Source organism: Myodes glareolus, chromosome 19, assembly GCF_982192425.1.
Source record: "Myodes glareolus chromosome 19, mMyoGla1.1, whole genome shotgun sequence".
Lineage (NCBI taxonomy): Eukaryota > Metazoa > Chordata > Mammalia > Rodentia > Cricetidae > Myodes > Myodes glareolus.
The window spans coordinates 5,420,814-5,436,808 of NC_142044.1; the positions used below are offsets into that span (position 1 = coordinate 5,420,814).

The window sequence follows — 15,995 nt, forward strand, 5'->3', positions numbered from 1 at the left end:
TTAGGGAGATTTGAATGACCGTGATACTTCTAAAACTTTAATATCAACTGTAGCTTACCTCCCCATACAGACACAAGCATCAGGGTGAATCTTATGCAGAAAATAGTATAACCCAGAACTATGAAATGCATAATTTATAAACAGTCCAGCTGGGTGGTGGTGGTGCACACCTTTATCCCAGCATTTGGGAGGCAGAGGTAGGCGGATCTCTGGAAGTTCTAGGCCAGCCTGGTTTACAGAGCAAGTTCTAGAACAGCCAGGGCTACACAGAGAAACCCTGTCTTGAAAAACCAAAAACAAACAAACAAGAACAAAATTCTAGCTTCCTTAGTTGGGAGATATGAATTTTAAATTATATTTTTCACTGTTTAAATATTCCTGTAGGCTATAGTTCTACTAAACTCGGTGTATTTTATTCTTTAAACAAGAATGTGAGCTATCCAAAGGAAGTGTACATATGGTTAGGACTATGTATAAAACAGTAATTTTGAAATTTCCAAGAATTCTTGGGAATACTGATTCATTCATTGTCCCTGAATCTCAAAGGGTTACATACCAGGGATTTAGGAAACCTGCTTCCTGCTACAGTGTGTCACAATTTAAAAAGGCACCATTGCTGCTGAATAAACACACTAAAAGAGCTAAAAATATTATAGTAAAGACAATTATTTGCAAATATAAATTATCTTTTCATTTTTATTTTAAAAACAATGCCATTTCCAAATACAAAAAATAGGCTTATTTTTAAAGAATCCTTTAAATATAGCTTTGTTCATAATGTTTTATTTACCAAGAAAATAGATGTTAATACAACATCACTGACAGTTGTTTATGAGAAAAATTAGTATTATTTCAGCAGCCTCTTGGGGTAGGCTTTACACCTGGAGATCTACGACAACACACAAATCCAATAATGGCCATGAACGTAATTTCTATTTCAATCTGAATCTGAGCAACCAATGTAGAGAGATCATTTATTTGGGATATGGATCCCTAAGTCTAAAAACTGAGGACAAAAGGAATGCTATGTCTACTCAGTTCCCACAAACTCACAGCAAACCCCCTCTGAGATGACCCAGCATTTCTGCTGAGTGGTTTGTGACCACACACGCTACACAGAGGCTTCACCGGATCCCGAGTCCAGACTCTTTACACTCTGACCACATATTGTTTATGGCCAAAAACCAAGGCTGGGATCCAGAATCACATTATAAATAATTAACAATGGGACAGCAAAAGGTGCCAGATACTTCTCAGAACAAAACACCTTCATTCAAAATGGGCTGGATTTGGGTAACACCTTCTTCCTAAGTCCCTTGAAATACAGTCATTCTTGTAAGAGGTCAGCTCCTTGCTATTGCACATGGGTCAGTTTTAAAGCCAATCCAGGCAAGAGTTCAGAAACATCAAATTATTTACAAATGTTGCAGAACAGCTTGTATGCGAACAAGGAAAGGGAGGGTCTGGCATATTCTCACAGGCTGCCAGCTCAGTGTTAGGCTGATGGAGGCCACTGTGGGAAGAGGCAGCCAAGCTCCCACATAGGGAGAAGCACAGAGCAGAAAACATCGAGGTTTCAGACCTCTGATTCCTAGTACAGACAGATGCTGAGTATGAGCTGTGTTGCTCTGTTACAGTTTCTGAGTTTTGTGTTTCAAACACAAAGGCGTTTGCTGCAGCCTCAAGCAGATGTACTGGAATCTTCTTTTAGCTTACTTTCTTTTCTCTAAGGTCACGCAAAAGGTGTGAGACATTTTCATAAACCACAAAAGTGATACAGCAGGCTGGAGTCACTCGAATCAAATTGGGAGCAATGCCTTTGTAAAATCCGCTGATGCCTTCTTTCCTAAAGGAGGAAGAGACACAAGCCAGCAACACATCATTAACACGGGGCACACAAAGAGCAGACAAGCCTCACCTACTTACGCGAGGGTGTGGACAAGCCATGCACACAATGCCCTGAAGGAATATAATTCATGTGTCATTCACGTAATTTATAAACTGATGAAGGAAGAGGGGAAGGACGCCTCAGAGGAGAAGGGACGGTGCTCTGTTTAGTGAATCATTCACATGGTTTACAAGGATGCTGGAGGTTTGGCAGATCTAAGGTAGGCCCTTGACTGTTTCCCATGGCAGTCAGGATTGGTGGTTCAGGCCTATAATCCTAGTACCCGGGAGGGAGGCCGAGGCAGGAGATTGTTATAAGTCTGAAGTCTCTGAAGCTGCCCTCGACTAGACACAGTATGTCTACAATCTCCTAACTGATATCAGTGACACAAAAAACTGACATAAAAATAAAATTTTATTTCCGTAAAGCCTAGAATAGAATAAGACCTAGTAAGTTAATGTGCAGTATCAAACAGTATTTCTTAAGGTGAACAAAGTGTAAATGCAGTCTCTTCAGGTCTTTATAACTAAAGGGAAATGCAAGCAAAGTCGGCCTATAATCATCTAACTATTTTCATGTATCATCTCTTCTCCTTACAGGGACAAGTGCTGGTAAAAGTTAAAGGGCCAGCAGCAGATACAGGCCTTTTCAAACAAATTTAACTAGCTTTCTGACTTTTTATATCCAATATCAATTAAGTATTTTGTGACTTAAATTCTGTTGATAAGTTTTCAAAGCACTGACACCTGTTTCATTGTTTTTATAACAACTCTGTGAGCCCAAGCAGTTTCATTTAACAAACAGAAATCAGGCGTGAGTGACACCGTGTACCATGACTTATAGAAAATGGGAATGTAGGCACAGCCAACCATGTCTTTTCCACAGCACACTGGCCAGTCCTAAAAACGTTGAATAGAGTGCAAAATCTAGGAATGCTCTCACTCCATCTCTATGTACAGAGTGGACAGTCTAGGCACGCTCTCACCTCCACGTCTTTATGATCACATCCATCACACCACCATAGGACACATGCTGGTCCTGGAGACGGGCCCGCACAACTTGATATGGGTACGTTGCTGCTACAGCAAAGATTTTGGATAGTGCTGCAATAGAGATATATTCTGCCGTGCTCTAAAGTAAGAACATAAATAGGTTTTCTTTACAAGCAAAATCACACACAAAAGACCGTTTAAATAAATAAAAAAAAATACTGTGCCCTCTAACACAAGGTCTATTTAATATTGGGTTCTAGTTAACAATTGTACCATTAGTTCATAAAATATTTAGCTGTTAATTAAACTAGTGACTGAGTATTTATTATGATAGCAATAGTGTCAAAGCAAGCATATTTAGAAATCTTCTACCTATTTAGTGCCCATGAAAGAGAAGGATGCTACTGTAAAAGGACCCTCGTACCAGCTGGGCTTCCGGGAGTCTGTTGGTGAGTTTGTTGTGCTTCAACTTCAGCCACTCATACGCCATAAACTGGAGGGCGCCGTGCGATGTTCCAAACAGGCCAGGGACAAATCCCTAAAGGGAAGGATAAAGAAGAAAAAAAAAATCAAATAGCTACAATGAAATATATACTTAAAGTATTTTCATATTACTTTATGCAAATTCACCTATGTTTTACATAAATCGCATTTTAATATATGGTATTAAAAACAATACTGTAGGGGCTGGAGAGATGACTCAGTTGTTAAGAGCACTGACTGCTCCTCTAGGGGACCTGGGTTCAATTCCTAGCATCCACATGGCAGCTCACAAGTGTTTGTAACTCCATTCTAGGGCACCCGGCACACTCACACACATATACATGTAGGCAAAACACAAATTCACATAGGAAAAAAAAAAATCAAACGACTAAAAAAAAAAAAAAAAAAAAAGACCAGTACTGCCTTCTGCTCTTCTCATGGGTTGTTTTTCTTTAGTACTATACTTACAAACATGAAAAAGATCCACGTGATCAAGAATTGGGGTTTGAACAGGGGTTAAATTTAGCAAAAGACAAATTAAATAAAGCTAATGATATTTCAAAGGACTGCACATCGGTCTTCAAGGAGAAAAGGGTAAGAAGTGAAGAAAGAAAATACAGACCCGAATAATACAATTCCAAACAAAATCGCCTATAGATCAGTAAGCAATCCATAGCCTCACGTTAAGACCAAGTAATTTAAAGCTATTACATAATTCTTGAAAAATAAAGTAAAACTGAAGACTTTTACTTCAGTCTAAAGGGCTGTGGCGGTTAATCTTCGCTGTTGGCATGACTGGGGAGATGCGGGGTGTGTGTAAGTGACGGTGGTGCACACACCCGAGCTGGAGACCTGCAGCTAGTGTAGGCGGAAAAGGAGAACACAGTGGGGCACCAGCATGTCCTCTCTGCTCTGCCCACCGCCACCACGGACCGACACCTGAAACTGCAAGCCCTCCCTCTCAAGTGGTTTCTCTCACATCCTGTGCCCACAGCGAGACAAAAAGAACCGTCATTAAGAGAAATTAAGGCAAGAGAAGGAAGGTACAAAATTGGAAACAGATTTTGTTGCAACTAAAAAGAAATTTGAAATATACTACATTCACAGGACAGCTAGGGCTATGCAGAGAAACCTTGTCTACAAAAACCAAAACAAAAAAAAAATATCTACTACATTCAGACTGGGAGGGGGGAAAACAGGCAAGGGGCTGAATTTTTCTTTTGGTTGTTAAAGTCATGCTATATTCCCAGTAGGTAAAAATAAGATCCACTAGGACTCACTGATCTCTTCTCCATAGACTGTTATGTTAGACAGCATCCCAGGGCTACAGTAAGAAAGGGTGACCTCACTAAGAGGACACCTGACTAAGTTTTAGACATTCCCACATCCCAGGGCTACAGTAAGAAAGGGCGATCTCACTAAGAGGACACCTGACTAAGTTTTAGATCATCCCACATCCCAGGGCTACAGTAAGAAAGGGTGACCTCACTAAGACGACACCTGACTAAGTTTTAGATCATCCCACATCAGTCATAAAGACAGAGGATGCATAGCTTAAAGTACGATTTCAATAACATAAACAAAATTCCCACTTCAATTGTTTCTTGCATAAATTTGGTTCCTTTTTAGGACCAAATATAGGCCAATCAGAAAAGAAAAAGAGTTGATGTATAGAACAGTAAAAAGAAGCCGGAATGCTGACCTTGTCTATAACCTCAGTGTTCTATAGTCTATATATATCTACAGTCTTAGATAGGAGGGTTGAGAGTTGAAGGCCAGACTGGGCTATATGGCAAGACTTTGTCTCAAAAACAAAACAAAAAGAAAACAAAAGCCAGTATTAACTGTAATTTCCAGTTATTCAACGGATATTCATGATAATTTGTTACCTTGTACAATCCACGCACACCTTCATATTTATATATTTTCACGAGTGCATCAAACATCCCTGTATACTGTCTCTGTGAGGGGTTAACAACACCACCGTACTGTAACATAAGGCGAGTTTTCGTCACCCATAATGGGTTTGTGATGCAGAGAGTCATGGCTCCTAAAATCATATTGAAAGATTAATTAGCATATAGGTAATGTTTCACTTAATCCAAACTAAGAATAGTTCATTAGAAAATAACGTTTTTTCTCAACAGTGTGCACATAACATAAAGAAGTCCCAGCTGATCAAGAACTGGGGTAAAGCCAGTTTGATGGCATACACACCTTTAATCCCAGGATTCAGGAGGCAGAGGCAGGCAGATCTCTGAGTTAGAACATCAGCCTAGTCTACATGGTGAGTTCCAGGACAGCCAGGCTACATAGTGAATCCTTGTCTTAAAAACAAAAACAAAAACAAAACAAAACAACAACAAAACCACTGGGATATAAGTAGGTCATTAAATTTAATTAAGAAAATGAGGGCAATGATATTCCAATCAATTGAGCACGTTCTCAAGGAACAAGACATGAAATCTCATTTCTGCATCTGGGAGCGGTGGTCTCTAAGACACCACCCAGGAGTCCAAAGGAAAACTTCGTTTTCGGTGGTCAAAAAAGTTCCTCCTGTGGTCAGTGAGAGGTAGATTAAAAGACAAAATGCCACAGTGGGGACAGGTATGGTGGCACTCTGGCAGCAGGGAGGTGGGGTCAGGAAGACCATTTCAAGGCCAGCCTGAGCACCCGTTATATCAGTCTATCAAAAGAAAACAAAACAAAAACAAGCAAAAAACTCCTGCCCTGCCAAAAAAACATATCTGGTTAAATTTCTCGTTTGTTGTGTGTCCTGAGGATATTTTTTTAGTAAATAAATATCAAATTCTATCATGACTTAGGACTCTGCATGTGGTTCTTGCTTTAAAAAAAAATACTCAGTAGGCATGAAGAAACCAAGGTACGCAAAGGGTGAAAATGGGCTTTCTGAACACTCACGGTCTCTTTCCTTGATGGCACACACACAGTAGCAAGAGAATAAAGCTCCTATGTTATATCATCTGAAAACACTATATCCAAATCATCTCTTAACAATAATTTTTAAAAAATTTTACGTATACAGGTGTCATTCTTACATGTATATATGTGCACCATGTGTGTGTCTAGCGCTCTCAGAGGCCAGAAGATGGTGTTGGAGCCCTGGAACTGCAATTACAGATGGCTCAGCCACCATGTGGGCACTGGGAATCTACTCTTGGTCCTGTGAAGAGCAGCCAATGCTCGTCAGGTGTTAAGCAACCTCTCTAGCCTGACCCAAACCATGTTAGTCTGGAGACTCCTACCTTTATAAGATTAGATGAACACATTTAAGCCTCTAATGTTTAATGGGGAGGGCTTAAAAAAAAAAATCAAGCCTGGAGGCAAAAGGTCACAAGCCCAACCTGGGCCACAGAGAGAGCCCTTCAGACAGTACACCAAGCTCCCCGCCCCTAACTAAGGCATTAAGTCTGGAAGGTGACATCATCATTGCCTTACCAGCTTCAGCAGCGGAGATGAGGTATTCTACTGGTGTCAGCTGTTCAGCTCTTCCCTCCGTCTTATATGATTTGATGGCATTGTAACTAACAATATTAAACACAAGTAGTTTAATTTGAAGACAAGTCATAAAGCAAACGTCCATTTTAAAGCCTAACCTCCAAAGAAAAAGTCAACACATAATGCAACCACAAATGAAGACCTTATTTAAGGATAGATATGCCAGAAATAGCTCATAGTGGAGTGTAATACCCTGCCATAGACAAACACACTTAGCAATAAATATATTTACGTATATATGTATGCACATATATATTCACATACACACACACACACACACACACACACCCTCTTCAGGAACGACCAGCAGCACAGGACGACTGGGAGGGTAAGATGCTGTGAAAACAAGGACGTTGGGAAGAAGGCACCAGACAAACGCATGTTCAGCAACAGTCATAAGCTTTCTGATGGACGAGCTCAGCATGCACTGGATCCTTTAACAGGTTAACAAGGACACTGGCATACTAAGTCCGTAACAAAGTGTCAACAGCAGTGTCCTGAGCACTCAGAGACCGATGGAGAGAACGCAGAGGTCCCTGTATGGAGTGGCATTGACCTGGGCATTGAGACAGGCAGGGTTTCAACAGGGAGAGAGAAGCACATGGAGAAGTGATAGGGAAGAGAAGCCTCACGAGAAGCAGGCTGGGATTTAGGTCTTGTGTGGCAGGAAACAGCCACTAAATGTTTCTGACCAGGAAAGATAAACCAGGCCTGTTTTCTAGTATTTGTTTGTAAATAGTTTTTATTATATGTATGAGTGTGCACATCTGTGTGCCCACAGAAGCTGAGGCTGGGATGTCAGGCTGTTGTGAGGTGTGTGTGTGCGCGCACATCTGTGCCCACAGAAGCTGGGGCTGGGATGTCAAGCTGTTCTGAGCTATTTAACGTAGGGACGGGAACCAACAACGATTCTCTGCAAGATCAGCAAACCGAGCCATCTCTCCAATCCCTAGTTTGTTTCCTGAGGTCGGTCTTCTGCAACCCAGGCTGGCCTTACATTTACTATGAGTAAAGGTTGACCTTGAACTCCTGATCTTCCTGATCCTATCTACCAAGGGCTGGGATTAGAGATGGGTCACCAGGCCCCGATTTCCACTTTCCTTTTCAAAGATTTTTGGTTAGAGAAACTTTTCAAACTCTACCAATAATATTTTAACATAAAGCAAACTGTTCTAAGAAATTCTTGTCACATAATACTTTATTCACGTAGCCTGTTATTTAGATACTCTTGGGGATATATTTATACACATGTACACAAGCGCGCGCGCGCACACACACACACACACACCCACACCCACACACACACACACACACACACACACACACACTGCATTACACATTTGAGTGGTACAGAGTAAATGCTTTCTTGCACAAGAGCTGCGTCTCCAGAGCAATACAACAGTGACTGAGACACAGTGGCCAGGCCAGACACCCAGCTGCACACACTCCTCCGCGCAGTCATGAAGCTTCGTGATCACGCTCCTTTATACTCAGTGGGGTGGCTGAACCTGCTCAGGAGCTTGCCGTGGCTTCTTCAGCTGGCAGGTAAGTGAGCTATGAAGATGACGGGCAGGTCAGTGCAGCTCAAAGGAATCTGGCCACTGCGTCCCCTTCCCACCAGGGATCTCTGTGACCCGTGTCACAGGTCCTCCCAGGCCTATCCCTCCTGCTTTAAACTTCCCTGGGCACCACATCACTTCTCTATGCCGTCTCAAACAATCTGGGGTCCTCGCTGAGGATAAATACACGTCCATGCCATGGTACTTCAGTACTTGGGAAACGTTCTGGAACTGATCTCTTACACATGAAGAAAACAGTTTCCTTAAAGGACTGAATTTAAGGATTGAAATTTGTGGGATTCATTTTAGAAAACAGTTTCCGGTTCCTACTGTAACACTTACAAAACCACTAATAAACAGCCGCTTTTTAGTCTATTGGCTGTTAAAAGTGCACCAGAGGCCGGGCGGTGGCGGTGCACGCCTTTAATCCCAGCACTTGGGAGGCAGAGGCAGGCAGATCTCTGTGAGTTCGAGGCCAGCCTGGTCTACAAGAGCTAGTTCCAGGACAGGCTCCAAAGCCACAGAAAAAACTTGTCTCGAAAAACCAAAATAATAACAACAACAACAACAACAACTGCACCAGAGTATTGTATGCTCCCAGCAAAACAGAATTCCCGAAGAAGCTGTACAGTGTAACTGTAAATTACATAGGGTTAGCAGGCTTCCCAGTGGCTTTTACTAAACAAAAGGCTCTTTAATGCCCACTTCAACTTTCCTGAATACATTTCAAAGCAATGCCTTCCTTTTGCTTTTCCTTTTTCTTTCTTTCTTCCTTCCTTTCCTTCTTTTTTAGATAGGGTTTCTCTGTGTAGCCCTGGCTGTCCTGGAACTTGCTTTGTAGACCAGGCTGACCTCGACCTCAGAGATCCACCTGCCTCTGCCTCCCGAGTGCTGGGACTAAAGGTGTGGACCACCACTGGCCCAAAGCAACTACTTCTGTGAGGATGTTTTCCCACCTCACCCTGTTAGCAACCCTGTCCCAGGTTAAATGTCTCTGATAACAGCGGGCAGGAAGGAAATAACAAGCTACTTTGTTTTCCAACCCTTTCAAATTAAAAAAAGATTAAATGACTTGTGAAAAATGGTAACAAGCAGAAAAAATGAAAGCAGACATTCCTTTTAATGTAAAAGTCCCCCCAGATCTACTCACAAGAAGAAGTAGAGTCCCCAGGATAGACCTGCACCCCACACATTGGGGGTTGCTCCTTGGTAAAGTCCTCGCAGTCCTTCTGTTTTCCAAATGGTAGTCAAGCAATGCAAAATCCCTTTATATTTTGGTCTGACTTCCAGGCCGTCGCTCACTGCAGGGAAGAATACACAGGTGAGAAGAGGTGCTGGCCCGTGGATCACTGACAACACACGATCAGATCCGTGAAGGAAGTAAGTTCATGGGAACAATCTCAGGCAGAGGAAATTCTTTCTGGGATAGTTAGTATCTTTAAATTAGTACATCTATCAGTTTACCAAAGCCAACTGCCAGATTCAGTCAGAGCAGGCTGAAGCCGCTAGTATTTCAGGAAGTAGCCTTTAAATAACCCCAAAACACTTGTATGTTTGTTACAATACTCAAGATTATGAACTCAAATGTTTAGAAATATCACTCAGGGGCTAGAGAGACTGCTCAGTGGTTTGGAGCACTTGTTGCTCCTGTAGATGACCTGGGTGTGATTCTCAGCACCCACGTGACAGCTCACAACCACCTCTGACTCAGTTCCAGGGGATCTGACAGTCTCTTGTGAACTCTGCGGGCACCAGGCACTCAAACAGTACATACAAATAAAATAAAATAAAATAAGAATATTAAAAAAAAACCCTCAAACTAGTCAGCGGCTTCAATTCTATCAAAAATGCCAGCAAGATCTGAGGGGAGCAGGGAAGGGGTCTGGAGGCAGGACAGCCTACGCTGGCCATCCCCTCTCTACCACCACATATGCAGTCAGAACAGAAAAGACGGAAGTATTTCCCTTGAACATTGTTTTCTAAAACTGAACTAGTTACCTCCACCCTTTCCCAGACTGTTCTTACCCTGGGTCCCCGCAGCTCAGCTCTCCACGGTCCTCTTGGGGACCAGTCACCACCCCTCTTGTTTCCTTCTAATTAAACAATCTTAAAAAAAAAAACAACCCACAGAAAATCGAAAGACCCTTTTTATCTTTCTATTCTACAACACAGAGCTCTCATGGACCTGCCCACATCTCAGAAAATACCACCGTCTGGCTTTAAGCGGCAGTAGTATTTTCAAGTGTAGAGTGCCACTATGCCAGGCTAAATTTGGCATTAATGTTTATTCTGTTTCTGTAGGAAATGAAAAATACATTTAAAATAGGATAGTTTAGGGGGATGAGGGATGCTTAACAGAACCATCATTATACTGTTTCTCTGCCATTCTTCTCTCTCATATGCCCACCCTGTTCCTTCTGCTGGGCTGCTCATCTGAGACAGGGTTTCTCTGTGTAGCTCTGGCTGTCCTAGAACTCACTCTGTAGATCAGGCTAGCCTCAAACTCAGAGATCCACCTGCCTCTGCCTCTCGAGGCTGAGATTAAAGTTGTGAATTCTCTAAAGGGTATCCTGTAAAGCAATTTGTGTGGATTCTTATTACTTCTTTATCATCGGCCATCAAAAAGGGAACTCACAGGGGTCAAAGTGTGTAAATGCAATTTAAAAATACACAGTGAAAGTACCTTCCAAAAAGCTCACACTAATCATAGTCTTTTACATGTAAGCATGCCCAGTTTTGCTGTTCCTCACCTGCTAGAACAAGGCCTGGCAAGAAAGAACCATTACTGTTTACGAGCGCCAAGCAAAGGTGAGGGGTCAGCTTCTTTCACCACTAACCTGCCGATGTTACACTCTGAGTTGAGACTAAAGTGCACCGGGCTATGTATGAACCTGGAGTGGGTATCCAGTTTCCTTCATTAGCTACATGGTCACACCCCCTCTGGGCTTCAGCGTTCCCCTTTGTAAAGAGGGCATAATATCACTATTTCCTAAAGTTTGTAAATTTACACACAAACGTTCAGGAAGCAGGGCGGTCTAATTCTGAGAAGTATGTTGTAGCATGCATGTTTCTGATGTGCCCCTTGGGGTCTACGCCTCTCATTCTGTAGTTTTTTTGTTTTGTTTTGTTTTGTTTTTGTTTTTGTTTTTGTTTTTTTTTATTCTGGGCATCTTTCCATTTTCAGTAACAAGCTCACAGTTTAGCTGAGACAAAAGGCAAACAGAGCACCAGTGTTTTCCATAGGTACAGACCAAGGCTTGCTTTACTGCCCTGAGAAGCTAATCTAGTCATAACTGTGTGGATTAAAGGTAAGGAAGACCAGGTGCTTGTCTCTAGAAGGGCGGGGAGGCTTACAGCTAGACAGCTGAACAGCAAACACAAGCGGGTGCACCATACCTGAAATCTGGTGGCACAGATGTCGGGCTGGGAGCTGCGGGTGAACTGTCTAACTCCAGAGCTCATGGAAAGCCCTCCTTCTCAATGCGACAGCACCTGAAGCTGGCCTTCCAGGGGGATGAAGGTTAAAGGGCTATCCGCAAGCCAAGGAGAGGTTCTCACTGGGAGCCCATCCCACTAGCACCTTGTCCTGGACGTCCAGCCCCGAGGGAACACTCTCTGTGATGTTTAAGCTGTTGTGTCTGCTAGTGGTGTTTTGTTGCAGCTCACCTAACTACAAAATTAATTAATTAATTAATTTTTTAAAAATTTGGCTATGATCTCAAGGCATTATCTTTCTCAAATCTGTGTCCAATTATGGTAAAATAATCACATACTTGTTTGGAGAAAAACTATTGCTTTCTCCTTTCCTTTCCTAATTAAAAAAATAGTAAACAAAACAGATGGGCACAGTGGCACAGGTCTTTAATTCCAGCACTGGGAAGGCAGAAGAAGGCTGATCTCTGAGCTTGTGGCCAGAGCGAGTTCCAGGACAGCCAAGACTGTTACACAGAGAAACCAAATCTATCTTGAAATACCAAACTAAATCAAATCAACCAAACAAACAATACAAAAGAAAAAACATAATAGTTACCCTACTAGCAAGGTAAAAAATTTCATTATATACAATGCGTTAAAAAAAATAAAATAAAAAGACATGGTGTACCCCGAAGTAGAATGAATTTGAAGGCAGAGAAAACAAGAGACAATCAAGATGAAGACCTGAATGAGGATCTCCCTGATGTCAAACAGAAGCTGCTTTACAGACAGCAAGTTTTAGTCTAAATGACTGGAGAAATTCCATAAAAGCAGTGATCTCAGTGGTAACACTGAAAGACAGGAGACAGAACTGAAGAGAAGAATTGGTATACGGCAGGAGCTGAGACAAAAGACACTCATTTTAGAATCATTCCTGAAGACTCAGCAAGTATACTAGCTTTAAAAACTGCAACCCTACCACCTCAGGACAAACAGTTTCAGGCGCTGTCCCTTAGCTTTACCCCTCCTTTTCTTGGTCACAACTGAAGAACCTGTTTCTCTTCATTAACAAATTCCCTAACTTGTTTTACACGGATGACTGAATTCTACTTTTTTTTTGGTGATACTGGCGTTGAGCTCAACACTTCCGGGTGCCCAGCATCCACCACTGGGCTCATCCAGGGCCACATTTCTCCCCTTTTCAACCAGCATGTCCCAGTCACTGTGTCACTGTGAGTTTCACTGAAGAGTGCCACCGCCTTGCCAGGCCAAATTCTGCATCTCTGTGACTTCCACTCAACCCATGCCTGCCTGACCTTAGGACCAACTCACAGCTGGAGCGCTCTTCCCACGTGAAACTCAACTAGTCCTTCACCTTCCTTACGTAACATTTCTGCCCTTTTAACACTGCGGACAACTGGGGCTCCTGTTTGCCCCAGAGTCAGTGACTTGTTTGGTTTCATAGCACATGCTAGACTGTAATTTTATTAAGTGGGCTTAATTTCAAGAAACCACAAACTCTAGGAAGTACTCAGTACTAGTGCTTGTTGATGAGTATATCGGTTAGTTTTATGTCAACTTGGCACTGCTAGTTATTTGGAAAGAGGACCCTCAACTGAGAAAATGCCTCCATGAGAACACATGCAGGCAAGTCTGTAGGACATTTTCTTGATTAACAGTGGAGGTGGGCCCAGGCCAGGGTGTGGGGGTGGGGATGCCACCTTCCCTCCATTCCTGCAGTCTTGAGCTGTATAAGAAAGCAGGCTGAGCAAGCCATGGGAAACAACCAGTAAGCAGCTCCCCTCCACGGCCTCTGCATCAGCTCCTCCTCCAGGTTACAGCCTTGAATTAGCCCCTGACTTCCTGGGAGATGGATTATAAAGCTGCAGGAGTAACCCTTTCCTCCCCGGGTGCTTTCAGTCATGGTGTTTACCAGAGAGACAGAAACCCGTGGATGGCTCAACTTCCACGTTCATCCTCTGAAACGTCTCTATCACCGCTGGAGCTGCAGGTTTTACTAAGTAGGCCTGCTTTGACGTGGGAAGGACTTCAGTTGGGGGTTACTATCTAATCTTAACTCCTTACTCTGTCACCAACCACCTTATCTGCTCTACAAGTGTCCAGCGCTCTTCGCACTTCCGATAAAGAACCTTTTTGGGCACCAAGCACTCCCTTTCTCCGAGCCTGGTCCGCTTCTAAACAGCAGCGTGGTCAGCCCTATTCCAAAATAAAAATCTCAGCTCCTCTCTGTTCCTCAGGAGGCTGCATGAGACGAACACCAAGACCCAGAACACCAAGACCCAGACCCAGCCCTCGAGAAGCCACTCGAGGAGGGATTAAGAGTTATTCTGGACAGTGGTTCTGGAGAGTAGTTAAGGGCAGGACAGCGTCAGAGTGAACTCGCTGAATTCAAATCTCAGATTGGCATTTACAATCTGTGACCTGGGCGACTCACTCGACTCCTTCCATCATCTGGAGAAAGGCATAATAAATTCCTAGTAAATGTTCAATGAAAGCTATCTGTCAATGGTTGTAACTATTTATTACAATTATTTACAGATGCATATCAAACTCCATGGAATTATATGTCTCTGTGGTATCTAGGATACACTCCACAAGGATCACCTATTTTCTGCCACAGAATGTCTTCTTGTCTCTTCTCTGGCTGCTAAAATAGTAATTTTGTTGAGACCTTCAACAGCTATGGAACCTTTACAGATAAGTGCGAATCACCTGTGTTCCGTTTTTAAATATTTACCTTTATTATTTTAAATTACCTGTATGTGTCCCTGTGCAGGTATTGCAGGTGAGTGCAGGTGCTGGCAGAGGCCAGAGGAGTTGGCATGCCCTGAAGCTGGCTGGAGCTGCAGGCAGTTATGAGCCACCTGCTCAGAGTGGGTGCTGGGAATCCTATGTGGGTCCTGCGGGAATGCTAAGCCATTGCTCCAGCCTCAATTTTCTTTAAATATGGTCCTATTTGTACTCCTATTTTGCATTTGGATTTATTCTACTTCATTCTTGATTTTATGTTGTGTAGAATTTGTAACTTTATAACTTAGGCTAATTAGATTTTTAAGTTCCCTGACAGCAGCAAGAAACTGCTGATAATTCCGTAGCTTGGATACCATTGTTGAAGGAGGAGACACACATACATCAAGTAAATTGAATAAGATTAGAATATTCTACTAAAGCCATTTCTAAAGATTTGATTTTTCCAGGAATAATTTGGCTTGTAATAATTAAACTAACAGAAAATCGTTTCTAAATAGTTACCAAGATCACCTTTGGAATTCAGCTTGGCGTTAATTCATAAAATGCCGTGATAATTTCCACATGCTCAATTCACACTTTGGAGAGTAGCAGCCCCTTTACTGGATAATGTATACTATAAGTACTCCAAACTAAAGACACCTTCAAGAATATTTTTATTCCCAACTCAGTTCTTACTCTGCTCCGGCTCAAGGACTTGCACTTTCGTTTGACTTTACACAGCCAAACACGTGGCTGCCCTAAGACTTCAAACTACCCCCAAGAGTGAATGACGCATGAGGGTCAAAGCGACACTCTATCACCTCTCAAACTTCACCCACCCTATCCCTTAGGGTAACGGGACTCAGGGAAGGCCGGGACCAGGTACATTAGCCAGGTCTCCCTTCCTAGACTCTAGCTCCGGGTAACGCGGGTACACAGCATCATCTTCGGGGCGCTCCTTGCAGTACGGAGGCTGGGGGGACCGACGTCTCCTCTGGGTGTTGAGTGGCTCGCTGGGGCTGACAGCGAGGGAAGCCGCCCGGGACGTGGGCCGGCTCTTACCAGCAAAGCGGATCTTCACCAGGTCGAGCGGATGCAGCGCCAGGTTGGACAAGACCCCACCGCTCACGCCAGCCACCAGGTTCTCGTACCGGACGTGGCGGAACACCGTGCTCCACGCCGCCGATCCGGCGGCCGCCGACTGGCCCTGGCCTGTCATGGGCTCGGGGTTCGCCGGCACCACGGCGCCAAGCGCCGCCGACGTGGAACGAGATGTAGTGGCCGCCACCGTGGCGACAGTCGCAGCGGCCCGGGGCCAGGATGGCAGGACGCGAGCCCACTTCCGGGATCGGAGCCCGGGACACACGCGGACGAGACCGACTGCGAGAC

The 15,995-nt window shown here is 43.4% G+C and overlaps 1 protein-coding gene across 1 annotated transcript; it reads right to left on the reverse strand.

The window, feature by feature from the left end:
* Nucleotides 1-678: 678 nt before the first annotated feature.
* Slc25a32 (solute carrier family 25 member 32) lies at nucleotides 679-15,962 on the reverse strand. The gene is made up of 7 exons (XM_048457464.3): nucleotides 15,669-15,962; nucleotides 9,592-9,742; nucleotides 6,823-6,908; nucleotides 5,253-5,413; nucleotides 3,305-3,418; nucleotides 2,874-3,019; nucleotides 679-1,846 (listed from the first exon to the last, which is right to left on the reverse strand). The coding sequence occupies exons 1-7, from the start codon at nucleotides 15,823-15,825 to the stop codon at nucleotides 1,708-1,710; spliced, it is 954 nt and encodes a 317-aa protein (XP_048313421.3). The 5' UTR covers nucleotides 15,826-15,962; the 3' UTR covers nucleotides 679-1,707.
* Nucleotides 15,963-15,995: the final 33 nt, after the last annotated feature.